The 18,412-nt window shown below is 48.3% G+C and overlaps 2 protein-coding genes across 5 annotated transcripts in view; both read right to left on the reverse strand.

The window, feature by feature from the left end:
* Positions 1–7,984, reverse strand: part of ARHGEF2 (Rho/Rac guanine nucleotide exchange factor 2) — a 46,400-nt gene extending 38,416 nt beyond the window's left edge. For 3 of the 4 annotated variants that reach the window (XM_058309858.1, XM_058309857.1, XM_058309856.1), the window contains exon 1: positions 7,865–7,984. In XM_058309858.1, coding sequence (XP_058165841.1) covers positions 7,865–7,969 — 105 coding nt within the window. In that variant the 5' untranslated portion in view covers positions 7,970–7,984. Of the gene's footprint in view, positions 1–5,033; positions 5,122–7,864 lie in introns of those variants that run through there. The other variant, XM_058309860.2, reaches the window with a different exon arrangement.
* Positions 7,985–9,087: 1,103 nt separating this feature from the next.
* Positions 9,088–16,255, reverse strand: SSR2 (signal sequence receptor subunit 2). Its single transcript, XM_004462557.5, has 6 exons — positions 16,147–16,255; positions 15,326–15,480; positions 14,614–14,712; positions 13,636–13,744; positions 11,085–11,162; positions 9,088–9,678 (listed from the first exon to the last, which is right to left on the reverse strand). The coding sequence occupies exons 1-6, from the start codon at positions 16,153–16,155 to the stop codon at positions 9,568–9,570; spliced, it is 561 nt and encodes a 186-aa protein (XP_004462614.1). The 5' UTR covers positions 16,156–16,255; the 3' UTR covers positions 9,088–9,567.
* Between the last annotated feature and the right edge of the window lie 2,157 nt (positions 16,256–18,412).

The following is an 18,412-nucleotide window of genomic DNA, read 5'->3' on the forward strand; positions in this document are numbered from 1 at the left end:
TCAGGCCCCTGCAGAGGGCATTTCTGATGCCCTGCCGGATGGGTCTTAGAAAAGGAGAGACTGAGGACACCAGCCCAGGCTCTGTGCCCATCTATGGTCATTCACATCTGGGAGCAACACAGAGGGGGGTCCCCCTTCTCCAGCCACTCACCAGGAGATACCCTCTCCTCCTTGTCTACAAACTTGGGTGCTGTGCCCTCCGGTGGGCTGGGTATAAATGGGATGGGCAGATCTGCAGGGAGCAGGCCAGAGCACGGTCTCTGACAACCAGTGGGCTCCAAAGCTGATATCTGGGTGGGGTAGGGGTGGCAGGAGTTGACAAAAGCAGCTTGAGAAGCTGGGGTGCTGGGATGAGAAGGAAGTGGAGATGCTCACTTGGAAAAGAGGAATGGAGGCTGGAGACAGGACAGAAACTGAGGGCCACTGAGGCAGAGAGGAACAGTGGGAGGATCTGGCAGGGCTCTGGTATTTGGTGACCTCACAAAAAGGGGACAGACTGCTTGAGTTGCACCCCCTGTACCCTGCCTCTGTCTGTTACTCTTGCACCCGCTCTGCCCACGGGTTTGGACTTGGCAAGATGAGTGACATGCAGGGACCTGAAGCCCTTTCCTCTTTCCCTCCATCTCTGGAGAACCTGCTACCCTAGCCCCGTGGAGAGATGCCTCTGATCCTGGGATCAATGTGTGCCTCACCCTTCTTCCTTTTCTCCAGCATCTCTGTCATTCCATTCTTGTTGTCTGCCTACTGGGAAAATGGAATTCATCAGGCTCCTTCTCTTTCACTTCCTCATTCCATTTCTTAGAAAATTTTTCATTTTTTCACCTCTATCCCTCATGCTATAATGCTAATCATTTCTGCTCCGTCCTCCAAAGAGATGAGATTTAGCAAGGCATCTTCAACCTCCTTCCCAGAGATGGTCCCTCCTCAATTTTCTGAAATTCATGTTGGGTCCCCCATCATTATGTTCTTGTCCTCGCTTCTCCTTCCATCAGTTCTCTCCCAGCCCCCTTCCAACTCCCCCTGGCCTCCTGAGCTCAGGAAATGGAGCTAGGGCACAGCCAGGGTTGGGTCTCACACAATGGCTTTATTTAGCTTCCGAATGAGATCACATCATGTCACATCACTGTTTCCGCTGAGCAGAAAGATAGGAGAGTCTGAAATAGGTCTGGAATCAGATGCTTGGGGTGGGGGCAGGGGAAGAAAGCAAGAAGGAACTCTAAGAAGTCGTTTTACTTCTCTTCCTGCCTCTGGATAGGATGGTTTTCTCATCATCACAGACACATCTGTGTCTTGCCCCCTTTTCTGAGTGTGTGACACTCACAAATGGCTCTAGTCATCTGTATTCCTTAAATACAACTGGGCACTGTGGGATGGGAGAATATAATATTTTAATAAAGCCTTCTGTTTGCCAGAGCTCTGAGTCTATGGCCCCATTTTAGGGTGTCAAGGTGGCTTTGAATTACTCTCAGGTAGCTTTGAAGTAGATCAAATTTGTTAGCTCTGCCACCTTCGTAAGCCATATAACCTTGGGAACTCACTTAACTTTTACAAGCTTCAGAATCATCTATAAAATGGGAATGATGATACTGACCTTGTAAGGGTGCTGAGAGACTTGATGATAATGGATATAATACCACTAACATTGTGCTTGATGAATGTTAGGTACTTGATAAAGGCTATTATTATTGATATGATTAGTAACAGAGAGAAGACGGGGCATGGAGAAATGGAGAGCCAGAAAGAAGAAGATCCAAGACAGACGCAGAAATAGGCCAAATCCATCCTGCCACCTTTTTCAAATGGTTGACAAAAAAATCAAGAGAATAATAATATTTTGTGACGCATCAAAATTATTTGAGGAAAGCAGATGTGGCTCAAGCAATTGGGCTCCTGCCTACTACACGGGAGGTCCTGGGTTTGGTTCCCAGGGCTTCCTCAAGAAGATGAGCAAGACGGTAAGCTCGCTGGTATGACGGGCTGGAATGGGGAGCTGATGTAACAAGATGGCACAACAAATGACACAAGGAGGAAAACATAATGAGAGACAACAAAGCAGGGAGCAGAGGTGGCTCAAGTGATTAGGGACCTCCCTCCCACAAGGGAGGTTATGGGTTCAGTTCCCAGTGCCTCCTGAAAGGAAGACAAGGACACAATGAACAGACACAGCAAACAAACAATGAGGGTGTGGGGAGAAATAAATAAAATAAATCTTTAAAATTGAAAATAAAAATTATTTGAGGAAAAAAAAATTATTTGAGGGGAGTGGATGCGGCTCAAGCAGTTGAGTGCCTGCTTCCCACATGGGAGGTCCTGGGTCCGGTCCCTGGTACCTCCTAAAACAAACAACAGCAAAGTGGCTAAGTGCTGGCTTCCCACATACAAGATTCCAGTTCAATCCCTGGCCCAGGAACCTCAAAAAAAGTTGAGTAGTTACTCTCTGGTTCTTTACAGAGAAAGTTTTGCAGGTTCCGGATCAAGAGCAAAAGGATCTCAAGATCTCAGGAAGGAAGGAAAAAGAACTGGCAGAGGGACATTAGGCACATTTGCACACCAACCAGGCATCCTGCAACAAGCCTGGAGGTGAGGGGATACTGACGACCCAACATACCCATTTCCTAAATGTCATCTGTGTGTGCCTACATTATCTCGTACAATCCCCACCATCATTTCTTGAAAAAGACATTGTTAACCCCATTTTACATATGAAGAAACAGGCAGCGCAGAGAAGTTTAGTAAGTTGCTCAAGGTCCCATAGCTAATAAGAGGTGCAGGTGAGTTTTCAAAGCAGATCTGTCACACTGTGGACCTTGAGTCCTCTTCTGAAACCACAGAGGAGCTCCCAAAGAGAGCAAGGGACTAGGTTTGAAAGAAACTCGGCAGCATTATTACTCACTGCCACCACCACCCCTGCCAAAGAAAGAAAGTTTCCAAAAGAAAATAAGATGGGGGTTTCAAAGAAATTGAACCTGTCCTTTTTACTCGATCTTAGAAATCTGCGTGCGGTGATGCCGGCAGGCAGGGCTCTGCTTACAGGTGCTGCCAGCAAACGCTAGGGGCTGGGAAGCTCTGCTGTCCACAGTCACGCAGGGCAGAGTAGGGGCAAGGCTGGCTGGCCCTTTCACAGCCTGGCCCAGGGCCCTCCATTTCCCCAAGGGGCGCAATAATGGGAAAGACACGAGGGAACCAGATAATGAAGACTGGGGGGAAGGGAGAAGCCAGGTGACATGGTCTGCTGGCTGCTTTCTCCGCTTGTCCTGGCCCTAAGGGGACAGGGTCATAGAAAACCCTTTGATGGTTCAAAATTTAACCTACCACTTCTTCTCCTGTAGAGAGTAAACCATTAATCCAACAGTGCCCCAAGAAGGGGGCTAGGGCAGCCTTCCTTCTCCTCCGATAAAGAAGGCTGGTCATAGTTCCTTCCTAGCCCTGCGCCCTGGACACCTCGCTCTGTGGCAGGCCATAATCCCCGAGCCGCCAGCCCCTCCTGCCTCCCCAGCAGCCTGACTTCAACGAGACACGATGAGTTCTGCTAGGTGCGGAAACCTGGGGTGCTGGAACTCACACGCTCTCTAACTTTTCTGCTACTTGCCACAATCCCAAAAATCAAAGAAAGGCAAAGGAGAGGATTCATTCATTCAGCAAACTTTACTTTAGCATCTACGAAGTGTCAGGCACAGGGTCAGGGATTGTGCAGGGTCTATGCAGGAATACAATGCATAGAGGCACAGGTCCCGTCCCCTGGCGGGGCAGGCGCTAGTGCGGACAAAAGCCACCTACCCAGATCAACTTCCAGGCTGACTCCTGAGGGGCACCCCCTTGCTTCCGGGGCCCACAGGGCAGAGTCTGTGATTTTATCATTAGTACTTAATTCCGGAAGTTCAGAGATGGAAAGAGAGAGCCAAGCATTCCCATCTCCCTCATCTAACCACACACCCCCATACTAAATCAGCAATCCGGCATCTCAAACACCCACCCGAAGTCACCCCTACCCCCCAGACATAAGAAGCTCACAAGTCAATCCGGATTTTTGCTGCTCTGGGCTTCCAAGTGTGATCACCTTTTCTTTTTTTGGTGTGGAAAATGAGCCTAGGGAACACCGTGCCCTCTTGCCTTCTGGGCCCTGTCGCCTATGCTTCTTCTACCAGGGGCGGAGACTTGTGGGGGCTAGGAAAGAAAGGAGTAAGACGGCCAGCTAGTCCTCCTCTACCTCCTGTCACTTTCTCGGTAGGCGTTCTGGGTGTAGAGCCAAAAGGGTGGGGCGAGAGGGTCTGAGGTTCAGAGGGACACACCTGTGAAGACTTTGGCCTCTGTGGCCCAGGAATTAACCCGTCAGATCCCAGGAAACAGCTAAAGGCAGCAGGCAGAGCAGGGAACCCCTAAATTGATGGATAGGGTAACCTGAGATCTGGAAGTCCCTGGCTCTCACGTCTGGGTTGATGGCCCTTTAAATGTCACAATAAACCCTGAGAGTTAAAGGAACAGTATTAAGCACAAGACCCTGAATTCGGACCTCTAGGGTTTGAAATGCCAGTGCAGGCTTTGAGTCATTCCTCCCCAGCAAGAAAAAGAAACCAATAGACAATATATTGGGTTTTTGCATGAGATGAACTTGAGTGAGAACCCAGGTCCTAACAATTTACCTCTTAACTGACATGGGTTAGTTAACTTCTCTGAATTTCACCTTTAATATAGGGATATGGCTGTCAACTCCACAGGACTGAGGATTTAGAAAGCGTGTTAAGGGTCGGGCATCCCTTGCCTCACAAATGGTAAGTGTTCAGTAACTGTTGGCCATGATTGTGATTTCCTGTTTGCACACTTGTACCCAACACACACACACACATATACACACACTCACACAAATGCCCCTTAACTGGCTAAAATGGAGCCGAATGCAGGAGGCTGATGGGGAAGCAACGAAGGGTCCCGCCGCTTCCTGGGGTGCCGTGGGCTCTGAAGATCTCTGGTTCTGTGGGAACGCCCACTCTTGGAGTAAGGACCTCAGCCCAGGGAAGGGGAAGAGGGAAACTCACCAGACCTGGGAGATACCCCAAAGATCGGGGACCTGGGAAAAAGTCCTATTTCATGCAGTCCCTTCGAGACTCCAGTCCAGCACGTCGGTGGGAGTGCCTCTCTCTTGGCCCCTTTATGGGAACTGCTCCTGGTCCAGAAGTTTGCATAGTAGCCGGGGACTGCTCCAGTTCAGACCAGCTGCCTCTCCAACTACTCCAGACCTTTTCTTCCCCGCCCTACTTCAAACACCCTAGACGCCCTGTGCCCAGGCCTGTAACCCCTTCCGTGCCATCACTGGTCCTGAGGCCCTCCTGGGTCCCCTATCCTGAGCACTCCCTAAGCAAAGGGCGGCTAGAGGGTGCAGGCTGGTGTGGAAGCAGGTACCGGGCGCCAAGCGGGAGTCACCCCAGGGGAAAGTAAGTGGGAACCTGCCATCCCAGGGAGGCTTCACCCTCCCTCCCCCACAGTGGGGACAGGTGCAGCTGGGCTCAGGGAAAGGGTCCACCACTGGGAACCTCTTTAGCAAGGTCCCCATTGGGGTCAGAGAGTCCTTTGCCCTCTTTCAAATTTGGCCTCAAAACTGCTTGTTGGTCCCTTTAAGAGGCAGGTTACAGAAGGGGAGGAGGAAGGATGGTATTTTTTGGTGATGAAAGTATTGGGAGGAGCAATTGTGATTACGAGGGCAGCTATATCTAAGGAGAGCCCTCGCTTCCGCCAACAGGAGCAGAGGTGACCCAGCAACTCACACACGCAGGCAACACTCACGGCTTGTTGTGGATACCAGTCTGCAGGATGTTTGACTGGCTTCCCCACGCCCCTCTCTGATAACTTCTCCACCGGTGGGGGTGGGGTTGACTCACCCACCCTGTGTCCCCAGAGGCAAAGGACAATCTGGACAGACAGGACAGACATTCCACTTCCTGAGTTACGGAGGGGTCAGCGCCGTCCTCAGAGACAGCGCTGTGGGCCAATGGAGCTAGTGGTTTAGTGGAAAGGGCACAAGTTATAGGATGTTGGAGACGTTAGCCATTAGCCTCAAGTTTCCTCATCTGTAAAATGGGAATGTTAAGAATGCTCTTCAACTTTGTATGAACCCTCTTCTTACAGCCACCCCAGGAAAAGCCCTGGAGTCCCTGCATCTTTTCTTACCCATATGTAAATAACACGTTACTCCAAGTCTTTTTCATTAAACATTTAAAAATTTTACCATAAAAAAAAAAAAAAGAATGCCCTTCAAGCTACTGATGAGAGGATTAAATGAGATGTGTGCAAAAAGTGGAGCATAAATGCTGGGTCCTTGTCAGCTGCTACTTGCTGTGTGACCTTGGATAAGTCACTTTACTTGCTGTGTCTTTCTTGACCTATGAGAGGATGAAATCAGGTGATCTATACTCATCCCCTGCTCTAAAATTCTTACTCTGGGTGAAAGGAAGAGAGCAGCTGCTGCCAGATGTGGAGCTGTATACCTTTTCCTATCTGGCAGGGTCCCAAACCACACAATGAGAAGATGAGAGGGGGCTGTTTCTCACCTCACAAGAACACAGGTGAGTGCCTGCCTCATCTTATTGATGTGGGGTCCTCAGACACCCTCTAGTTAAGCCTCCAGACGAGGAAAGCAGCTCAGAGAGGCGGTGGTTTCCCTGTGGTAGTGGCCGAGTTTGGACTGGAACCCAGTACTGCTGTCTCTGTGGCCAGTGCTGCTTCCACGGCCCTGAGCTGCGCTCTCAAGGGATTGAGGCTTGACAACTCCCCATCCTTTCACGGAATCACTCCACTTCGCCAGCTTCTTGCAAGTTTCCCCTTTACTCTCTCCAGGTAGGAGCCCGAAGCCTAGTATGGCAAGAGGACAGGCGTCCGGGCACCTGGTTCTTGCCGGTACCAGAGCTGGGCGTGTGGGTGAGGAGAGGCCAGCTGGAGGTCTGGATGACGTGGGCGGCGTGGAGGGGACGTGGAGCACGTCGGCAGCCGGGTGTGAGCGGGAGCCCCTCAGCTTTGGTCCCCAGGCTCCAGGAAGGAAGCGGCAGAGTGCTCGCTCTCCCTTCCCTCGTAGACCTGCAAGGGACACTGGGCTCAAGGCTCACTCCTCCCTGGGGTGGCTTTCAGTGGTGGAGAAGTGCTATTGCCCCTCAGCCTCCCCTGAAACAACCTCAAGCAGCTAAGAGCTCAGTCCTCAGGCCAACTATTCTGGCTAAGTCTCTCTGTCTACAGACGTCAGAGGCTCTTACATTCTCCAACACCACTACTTAAGGGGAGTTCAAATTCCATCCTGACTCCAAGGAAAGTTGATCTCTTGTGAGATGAAGCACCTGGTTTCGGCCTTTTTTCAAGATGCCTATGACGCTAACTGCTGTCACAAGGCTTCTCTTGCTGTCTGTGTTGGGTCTGGGTTCCCCTCCCGGAATCTCCTCCGTAACAAGGATCAGGGCACAAAGTGCTGAGTTCTGCAAGGAAAAGGGCTGTGGACTCTGCCCCAGCTTTTGGAAAAGGAGTACCTCCCAGAAATCATACTGAACAAGAAATGTCTTGTATTACCCCCCAGTTAAGTTTATCCTAGTCTGTAAACCAGAACCCCTCCTCCTGGAGGTTAACTCCTCACTACAGCTTCAGTGGAGGCCACAGACATCTGGAAGACTGCGTTCCCTCCCACAAAGACTAACATTCAAGGTCCTAGTGATGACACGTCGCTGCCTTTTGCCTAATCCACACCCCATCAAACTAGCTTCCTGCTTCTTCCCTACACTTGCTCTCCACCCCAAGCTTCTGACCCATTGCCCTTTCCCCTCATACTCCTGAGCACATCTCCAATGGGGGACAACGAACAACAGTAAAGAGATTCTTCTCGCCCTCTGACCTGGCCAGTCCTGGGGTGTCCGAGCCGCAGCCCCTGAAAGAGGGATGTGAGCTGGCAGAGGGCTACTCCATTCGGAGCCTCTCGTTGTCTCCATGTCCTTTTCATCCTTCGTGGGGCCCAGAGGCTCTGACTGCTGGGCCAGGGAAAGGTTAAACCGGTTGGGCAGGGGAGCAGAATCTAGACTGGGAAACTTGGTGGCAGGAACAAAGCGGCTGTTTGTTGGGTTTTCCTCCTGCCTGGGAGGCTGTTCTCGGACCACGGCATTCCTGGGTGGACAGAGTCAGCTCAGAGTGGCTTCTCCCCGCTGCTGCTGCAGCAAAAGCCAAGCACTCAGCCACTGCCCTTCCACAGGCCAGGCTTGACAGGGGCCAACCCAAGGAATGCAGGCCTCCCTTCCTGAACTGAGCTCAGAGGCACTACAGTAAGTTCAAACTCAAGAAGATCTAGTTCTAAAACGGGGAGGGCTGGAGTCAGGCACAAGCGAGAGCTTTTCAAGAACAGTCAGTAATGGGAAACGGACTTTGGCCCAGTGATTAGGGCGTCCGTCTACCACATGGGAGGTCTGCGGTTCAAACCGCGGGCCTCCTTGACCCGTGTGGAGCTGGCCCATGCGCAGTGCTGATGCGCGCAAGGAGTGCTGTGCTACACAGGGGTGTCCCTGGCGTAGGGGAGCCCCACGCGCAAGGAGTGCACCCATAAGGAGAGCCGTCCAGCGCGAAGGAGGGAGCAGCCTGCCGAGGAATGGCGCCGCCCACACTTCCCGTGCCGCTGACGACAACAGAAGCGGACAGAGAAACAAGACGCAGCAAAAAGGCACAGAAAAACAGACAACCGGGGGAGGGGAGGGGAATTAAATAAAATAAAAATAAATCTTTAAAAAAAAAAAAAAAAAAAAAAAAGAACAGTCAGTAAATAAATCCCACCAGGATGACTCCCGGGGCATGAGAACAAGCTGCTGATCTGCAGACCATCTCTCCACTCCCTCTTCCTCTAGCTGTGGAGAGGGGTTAACAGGTAAGGAAGGTTTAGGAGGATAAGAACAAGAGGGCAACAGAAGGATGGAAGCAAAGGAGTCCTAAAGGGGGCAGATCCCTGCGTGGGACAGGACCCACCACCCTAGAGGAGAGGCAGGAACTCAGCTCCCTTGCCCGAAAGCCCAGACCCTCAGGGCCTGAGAGCCACCAACCAGAGTTCTCCCAGGTGATGAAAAAATGGACAAATAGTGCGGCATTTGTTTTTATTAGAAAATCCCATTCGGTGAGCGCTTCCCTAAATCACAGCAGAGGCTGGGCAGCCTCCAAGAGTCCCACAGCTTTCACTGCATCTTCCACCCTCTTCTAAGGGGGTGAGTGTGGGGCTAGGGGTGGTGGCAGGCAGTCTCTGAAGTGCCCCCTCCTGGACCCTGGAGAGAGTTCACAGTGCCAGTTATATACCCAACAGCACCTCAGCAGGGCACCAGAGGGCCCTCTAAGCCTGAGAGAGGCATTCCTGTTTCTGTAAGAACCCACTGGATGGCTTCAGGACGGAACCAAGGAGGCTCTCATCGAGTCCTGGGCCTTTTCCTTCACTCTGGTTGAGAGTAGGGCAAGATCCAGGAGGAAGTGGCCAAGGGTGAAGGGAGAAGAGACTGCATCTGAGATACCCTTTGGAGTCTGGAAAGCAGCTGGATATTTCTTGGGAGGGGAGGGCCATGGAAGCCCCACTCAGTTCTTCTTGCTTTTGGGAGTGTCATATTTCCTCTTGCTGGAGTACCACAACAACAGGGGGATGCCGATGGAGGGAAGGGTCATGACCCCGAAGGCTGCCCAATCCAGCTATGGAGGAAAACAAAGTCGGGATTAGACCAAAGGAGAGAACTGGGAAGGAATGGGTCCAATGAAAAAGGAAGCAGTCCAGCCCAGATTTTAAGCAGAATTTTGGCAGAAAAGTTCCTAACCACTCCTGACACAGAATGGCTCTTTAAAGACCAATCTGTCTTTCAAGGTCTGAAGCCAAGGCCTCAGCTGACTCAACCCAGACTAGAAGAGAAGCTTCTCTCTTGCAAAGAATTTTTGAGAAAGGAGATGCCCCAGTCTCCTGTGACCTAACCGCTGTTTTTTTTTTTTAAAGATTTATTTATTTACTTACTTCTCTCCCCTTCCCTCCCCACCTCGGTTGTCTGTTCTCTGTGTCTATTTGCTGCATTGTCTTTGTCCGCTTCTGTTGTTGTCAGCGAAACGGCAATCTGTGTTTCTTTTTGTTGCGTCATCTTGTGTCAGCTCTCTGTGTGTGCGGAGCCATTCCTAGGCAGGCTGCACTTTCTTTTGCGCTGGGCAGCTCTCCTTGCGGGGCACAATCCTTGCGCGTGGGGCTCCCCTACGCGGGGGACACCCCTGTGTGGCACGGCACGCTTTGCGCGCATCAGCACTGCGCATGGGCCAGCTGCACACGGGTCAGGGAGGCCCGGGGTTTGAACCATGGACCTCCCATGTGGTAGACGGACGCCTTAACCACTGGGCCAAGTCCGCCGCCCCCTAACCACTGTTTACCCCTCCCCTCTCTTCCATTCCTCTGCCTTACATTCTGCCCTGCACCTTCACTAAGCTACTTACCATTCCTGGATTACACTGTGCTTTGACTTACCACTGAGCTGCTCTCTCTTCCTAGGATGCCTGCCCTCCTGCACCTCTTTGATTGGTTAACCCTCACCTTCTCTAGGAAACACCCACCGTCACAAAAGACCAGGGTAGATGTTCCTGCTGCATGATCCTACAGCACCTTATATAACCTCCATCCCAGCAGTTTTTTTCCCTTCCATTTACTTGTTCTGAGTCCTCTGTGGGCCCAGAAAATCTGGGCAAGGTCTATGTCCTATTCGCCGTTGTTTCCCAAAGTAAAGCACAAAGAATTAGGAACCTCGACAAATTCTAGACTAGACCACAACAGAGTCCCACTTAACCTTCCCAATGCTCTATCACCTAGACTTGGAACACCCCAGGACTCTAAGAAGGGGTAATACTTTCGAGGTTGAGTAGAGAGGAGGTCACATTTTTGGTTTTGGCAGTTTTTTGGTTTTGGCGTCGCTCACTGCCAATGGTTAAATCAGGATATGTGATGGTTGTCTATATATCAGATGGGGCAGGAATCAGCCTACTAATCAAATTTCTGAAGGAGGCTAAGATGTCCCAGAATCAAAGGGTGTTCTCATGCCAGCGGAAATATGAAACACCATAAAGCTTACAAAATGGGGTGAGAATCTCCTATCAAACTCCCGCTGAGCCAAGATTCCTCCTTGTCCCGGAGCACTGGTAAAGCCGATCTGAAAAGAAGAAAAGAAAGGCTGTTACGCCAAGCTGCAAATGCATGGCATCTGAGAAAGGGCAGTCTCAACCAATCCAATCGTCAGCATTACATTTTCAGTTCCCAAAGGAACTGAAGTTCCCAGAGAACTTCAAAAAGATGAAGAAAAGCTTGTGAACTGTGGAAAGCTGGATGATTCTCTCTTTACCATCTTATTATTTATTTATGTCTCTCCCCTCCCCCTTGTTGTCTGCTCTACGTGTCCATTCCCTGTGTGTTCTTCTGTGTCTGCTTGCATTCTTGTCAGCGGCACCGGGAAACTGTGTTGCTTTCTTTGTTGCGTCATCTTGCTGCATCAGCTCTCCATGTGTGTGGCACCACTCCTGGGCAGGCTGCGCTTTTTTTGCGCGGGGCAGCTCTCCTTGCAGGGCACACTCCTTGCACATAGGGCACCCCTACGCGGGGGACACCCATGCGTGGCACAGCACTCCTTGCGTGCAGCAGCACTGTGCATAGCCAGCTCACCACACAGGTCAGGAGGCCCTGGGTATAGAACCCTGGACCCTTCATATGGTAGGCAGACACTCTATCAGTTGAGCCATAACTGCATCCCTCTCTTTTACCATAAACTAGCAGCCAGGAGACCCAAGATACTTCTGTGAAAACACTGCCTTTGATAAGCGTTTACTAAACAGGGTAGGCCAGGTATACAGCTGGAATTAAAGCCAAATTCTTCTGTCTTAACCTCAGACCCTGAAAAGAATGAAGCTGCTTACTACCACTGGCACTGTGCAGGGTTACATGTGGAATGGAATGACTTGCCCTTGGCAACCATTTCCTCATTCTTTAAGTGGAAATACCCTTCTCCTATACTTGAGAGGGTGGATGCAAGGCTCCAAGAAAATAATGAGAAGAATTCTGAAATGCACAGAGCCCTACCAAGTGAGAGGAAGGACAGAGTCTGGCCTGCATTCCTTTGTCTTGGAGAGGAGGCCAAGAGTTTGGAGCACAATGCAAACAACCTCGTTCTAAGTAGCAACTGAGCCTTTGATGTGTTGTCTATTAACTCATCAAGTACCAGGTAGAACCAAAGATTCCTGAGGTTGGTTCTGAAAGTAGAAATGACCTAAGAACGTGAACACATAACCAGGAGTACAAGAATACAGTTCTGTACTATTTATGAGAGAAGAAAATTTAGAGACTGAACTGAGTGTTAAAGAATCTTGGATTTCTTTTAGTTCTTTGGTTGACTCTGTTAAGTGCTGTCCCTACTGTGCAATTACCATGTCACCTACAGCCCATTTATATGATCTTGTCAGAGGCCTTTATAAATTGGTAACTTAAGCTTTCTGAGGGCTTAGTGCCTTAATCGTCTTGCTATTCTCCGGTCTTGCATAGTGCAGGGGCTCAGTAAGTGTCTATTAACCTTTACATCAGTCAATCAAAAGACAATTTACGGGGAGCAGATGTGGTTCAAGTAGTTGAGCACCTGCTTCCTACATGGGAAGGTCCTGGGTTCAGTTCCCAGTGCCTCCTAAAAACAAAAAAACAAGCAGACAGGCAAAAAAAAAAACAACTCAGGGGAGTCAATGTGGCTCAGTGGTTGAGCACCAGTTTCCTGCATACGAGGTCCAAGGTGAATTCCTGGCCTTGGTACCTTAAAAAAGAACAAAAAAACAAGAAGAGTTTACTGCCAAGTTTCTATTATAAATGCAGAACCTTGGAAAACAAAGAGAAATCTAAAACAAAGTCCCTGGCTCCAAGGAATTTATAATTAAATTTGGGGATAAAGATTTATGCATAAGAAAGAGAACTACTGAAGAGAGAAAGTAGTTAAATGTAGCATAGACTGTAAGTGCTATAGAAGTTTAGATGTGGTCAATGAATGTTCATTGAGAGAAGAGAGAAGAGCAGTAGGAATTGCAGAAGCAGAAGACAGACCCAAGGAGAAGCAGCTCAAAGTCAGGTCTTGAAAACGCTTCTAATAATGAAGTGGAGGCAAGAGAGTATTTCAGAGAACAAAGGCAAAGAGGAAAAAGGAAGCACTGAGAGAAGAGGGGTGCAACGACGGGCGGAAAAGCTCAGCCTTGATGTGATAAGGAGTGAGTGTTCAAACAAGGGAAAGACATGCTAACGGTTGAAACTGGTAGTGGTATAGAAGATGGTTTGGAAGGGCAAGGATGGCAGTAAACTAGGCAGTAAATGACACATTCCAGACTAAAAGGGAAGCAGAGGGAATGAAGAGGAAGGGAATGCTATGATGCTTCCTTCCCACCCATTTCAACAGCTCTAGTCTGGTCACAATTTATAACATACCTCCTTCTTTAGGACAATACCGAAAGTTTCTGGTCAATTTTATTTCTAACAGAATTTAGTGGCTGCTTTGGAAAATATCTGCACAAGTTTTCAAAGTAAGGCCTACTAAAATTAGGCTGGGTCAGGGAAATTTTAGAGATCTGAGTTCCATCCAGCTAAGGGTTTGGACAACTCACCACAACGGGTCCATCCTCCTGGGCCAGGTACGTAATGGTTGCTGAGGTGAAGTTGAAATAACCAGCCTTGAGAGGGCGCAGGACCACAGTGTGGGAGACGTTGCTCGCACTGGCCCAGAGTTAAGGAAGGGATTGTAACAATCCTCCAGAACAGCTTTCAATTTGTGGACTACATGCTCCATTCACAAAACAACTGCCAACATGATGTGTGTCACGCAACATGACTGCAGGAATGAAGGCTATTTTTTAAGTCTAAAGTATGGGGTATGATATGATGCTTCCTAGTCAAGTTTTATGAGTATCAAGTATCAAAGTTTTGGAAGTAAACTTCCAATACGTTATGAGTCTGGGGAGTGGATGGAGCTCAGTGGTTGAGCACCTGTATTCCATTTACAAGGTCCTGGGTTCAATTCCCAGTACCTTCGGGAGAAAAAAAAGTTATGGGTGAAAAATTATAGTCAGTTAAGCCCATAGAAAAGAATTCATTTGCTATAGCTGAAGGAAGTTCCTGAAAATACAAAAACAAAAACCAAAAAAAATACAAAAAGAACATTTACCCTCACCAGAAAACCTAAATGGATTTTAATTCATACGGGAAAAATACAATCTAATTAAAAATACTCAGGAAATAACTGGTGCATAAGCATAAGAGATGTAGTGAATAAGAAAAGACTTTAAAGGGTCACCCATGTCCTCCACTCTAGTATCCTTCTTTAAGAGCACGTCAAACATCCTTGCCTGGCCACAAACATCTTTAGAAAAGTCTATATTGTCCTTATATGTTTCAGGAACCTGCTTCCTTCCGTCTCTATAAATTACACTCACACAACTTCCACATGTCTCTCTTGCCCCATTCTACACAGAGAGATAACAGGAGAATGGCCATGCACACTCGGTCGGCTTGAACCAACACTGCTGCTTTGCTGGTAACCTTCCTTCCCACACACCAGCCTTCATCACCCACTGCCAAGAGGATACGGGGCAATCCGGTCCCATTTGACATTGAGCATTCCAGAGACAATGCCAAAGTCTTCTGGGGGAAAAGAATCATCAGATAATTCCACATCTAAAGCAGCACTAGAAAAAGGAGGAAACAAAATGGGTAAGTAACAGATATAAAATGAAAACAATCAACAATTAAATCTGTCCCCTTGTCCTAAAATATGAGAATGAGTCACATGGTAAGTGGGGTTTGACTGAAGAATAGGATCAAGGATGGAATTCTACGGTTTAGGAGCACCAAAAACTCAGACATCTAGGAGCTGATGGGTCCAAATCTTTTCTCACCTCCATTTCTCATTATGTGGAACATGTGTGGAGAGAAAAGGCGGGGAGGAACAAGGTGCATATGGGAGAGAAAATTAAAGGGAATATAATGAAAGAAAAGGAATAAAAATGCTCATAGGAGGTTGAAACTATAGACCCCAAAGTAACAACGTCCTCTCCCTATTTCACCACAATTCTTGCTTCGATTTCTCTCTGAAACTTTTCCAATCCCAAAACTGTAAGATGGTTTCTTATTGCTTATGTAAGAATGTCCTTCTCTTCCGAAACTAGGTCCAGCAGTATATTCACTGGTGATAGCTGATGCTGGAGGTCTCCCAAAGAAAAATCACTCCCCACCAGGATGTTTCCTGTTCCCTGCTGGGAAATCCAGAAGAGCTGTAGCTCATGGGCCTCAGGTCCTTACCTTGAGCCAACATTGTAGATGTTGTATTGTAAAGTCAGGTCTCGCCCCTCCACAGCATATCTATTCAACAGTGATTTGGAGGCCAAAAGCCTGGCCCCTTCCTCTGCTTGAGTGACAGCAAATAGAGCCAACAACACTAATGCCAGCAGCCTCATCTATGGAGGAAAAAAAGAAAGTGGGCAGTTATTCCAAATAGCTTTAAAAAAATTTTTTTAATTAAAAATAAATAAAATTTACCAAAATCCTCCTGAAGTCACCCCTTACAAAGTCCTATAGTTCTGATTCCATTAAAGAGCAGTTTATAAGCCACTAGAGCTGACTTCCCTACCATTTCCACCCTGCAGCCTTTGGAAAACAGGTCTAAGCACCAGCATATCCATGGGCCCCCTTCCCCTTAGGGGCCCGGAATGAATGTGTCCAGAACAGGGCTTTCCGTGGGACGCCTGAATTGGGCCCATCTTGGACCTGCAGCAGCCTCTAGCTTTCCCTTTCACTGAGGAGTCTCCCAAGGCTGCTGCGTTCCCGTTAGTCCTCTCCCTCTCCGCCCAGCTCTACTGGGATCCCACCGAACAGCCGCGGGATCCTCCCCTACGCTCTGTATCCCCCTTGCAGCCCTTCCCCAGGGATCCCATTCATCCTCTCCCCTCACATCCCTTCTGGGTCTCAGTCCGCTCTGTTCCATCTTGTCAAGGTTACACGTCCTCACGCCGTCGTGCCCTCTCCCTTTCCCGCTTGCCCCGAGCTAACTCCCACTTGCTGGGTGGGCACTGATAAGAGACTCTCTCTCTTTCCGCCCGGACCCCCAAAGCCTCAGGACTCACCATGTACATGCCCAGAACCTTTCGGGAGCCACTAAACCGGAAGAGAGCGTCAGCATCCCAAAGACCGGAAGCAGCTCTGATAGGAAACCTCGCGATTCCGCCCGATGCCTTGTGGTAGTTGTAGTTCGCGGACGAGCCGCACCTTTCCCTTTGCAATGCCGGTAGGCCTCGCCGACCCTATCGCTCTTAAGACAGGCACGTGGGTGCCTTCTCTACGACTTTATTATTGTCTTCAGTGTCTTTTCAAGTTGACTTGCCGCTACTGTGTGTGACTAGCAACTGGTTAGAACTAACAAACCTACAGGTTTGGTTCATCTGTCTAGAATGTCAAGTGTGCTGTCGTTGGCGAACTAGGAATTAGAGAAAAACTGTTACTCTCAGGTCTACCAGCATTCTTTCTAGTCCCAGGAGAGAAACTTAGTTATCCTCTATTCAGTAAGTCACCAAGCCCTGGCTTTCATTTAGAAGCCCTTTGAAATGACTCCCCCACCCCCCCCAAAAAAAAAAAATTGATCCTTTTTTCTCCATTCCCCCATCACCATTTTCGTTCCGACTCATAACTCTGTGCTTCCCTGCACTTTTCATTCAGCTACCAAACCTCCCCAAACAGCAATTTGAACAATTTGAAGCTATTTGATCCTTGGTTGAGAGGTTGGGTTATGGAATTAGGCAGTCCTGAGTTCATGTCCCTAGGTAATCTCGAGGCAAGTGTATAGTTCCATAAAGCTTTGGTTTCCAAATGTGTAAGATGGAGATAAAGTACCCTCAAAAAGTCGTGGGACAATCAAATAAGATAATACACATAGCCTTGTTATTACTGTGCCTGGCACATGTATGTGCTCAATAAATGATAATTATAAATACTACTACTATTGTTCTGTATCTCCGTTATAGCCTTCCTTCATTCATTGTGCATTTATTGAGCACCTACTTTGTGCCTATCACTATTTTAGGTACTGAGAATTCAGTGACAAATAAGACAGATAAGATTTCCTTTCCCATGGGGATTACGTTCTTGTAGAAGGATACACATCACCTTGTATTTGTTTTAGAATCACCACTACCCTACCCCCACACTCCAGCTCCTAGACTGAGAGCAGGGATGTCTGTTTTTCATTGCTTAGTGTCAGATTTGAGCATATGGAGGTACTCCAGGAATGGATAATAATGACTTCTCTACTAACCACTTCCAGTCTGCTTCCACTATAGGCCTTTGTGCAAGCTGCTTCCCTGGAATGCCCTACTGGTCCCTCTTTCCTTAGCCAACTCCAAACCATCCTTGAGGGTCCTGGTCTAGTCTCATTCCCTCTGCGAAGCCTTCCTTGGCTTTTCCAGACCATCTTGATCTTTTATAGCAACAGAGTTAAGAACTTTTTTTCTAGTTGTTTCTGGCCTGCAAAAAGCCACCATAAGGATTAAGTCCTATTTCTGCAGTGTACACTTGTCCAGAGTCCCTACAGCCATCTTGAATACACAGGGAGTACCTGTGTGGTTGGGGAAATTTTCATTCTTTCCCAAGATTGCCTTCTATAGTAATTTCTCCAGGACTGAAAAGATACATGATATGGGTGTTCTTGTTTCTCAGGCTCAGCTGCATCCAAAAGAAATATATCTTCAGCACATACAGTTTGGAGTCCCTACAAAATAGCCTCTTCTGGATTCAAAAGAGAAATGCTTCATTTCCACTTTTACTGTTGACCCTTCTCCCATCTCTTCCCCATCCGTTGAGTCACTTGTTCATTTATTGATAAGTTTAGCATTCATTTTTGAGCACCTATTATGTGCCCAGCATTGTAATAATCACTGTGGGAGATAGAAAAATAGGATATGATGTCTACCCTCAAGAAGTTTAGATCCTAATGATGGACTGAGATATACTTGTGATAAATACTCATGATAATACAAAGACAAATGGAATGCCACAAAAGAGGTACAAAGTGTCACAGAGACCCAGAGGAAGGAGAGCACTTATTTGGTTGGGGTGATCAGTAACATGCTTTCAAAGAAGCTTCCTGAATCTTCCAGTACAGGCTGAATTCTGACAGGAAACAGGCATTCTGTGTGAGAAGCATTTCAGGTAGAGGGAAGAGTTTGGGTTGTTTTTCTCCTGTAGTCCTCATTTTCAGGCCCTTATCACACTCCTTGAGTTTTGTTTTGTTTCAGGTCTTGTTTTGTTTTTTTCCTAACTACATCCTCCTCAACTTTTTTTTTGGGGGGGGGGGGAGAATTGTAGGTTTACAGAAAAGGCATGAAGAAAATAGAGTTC

Source organism: Dasypus novemcinctus, chromosome 13 (genome assembly GCF_030445035.2).
Source record: "Dasypus novemcinctus isolate mDasNov1 chromosome 13, mDasNov1.1.hap2, whole genome shotgun sequence".
NCBI lineage: Eukaryota > Metazoa > Chordata > Mammalia > Cingulata > Dasypodidae > Dasypus > Dasypus novemcinctus.

Excerpts from the sequence above, each read along its gene's own strand:
- SSR2 (XM_004462557.5), bottom strand. Across the intron at positions 14,713-15,325 it reads ATCTACAATGTTGGCTCAAG|TGCTGCTTTAGATGTGGAAT; the intron begins GTAAGGACCTGA and ends TCCTTTTTCTAG. Across the intron at positions 9,679-11,084 it reads GGAGATTCTCACCCCATTTT|CTGGATTGGGCAGCCTTCGG; the intron begins GTAAGCTTTATG and ends TTTCCTCCATAG.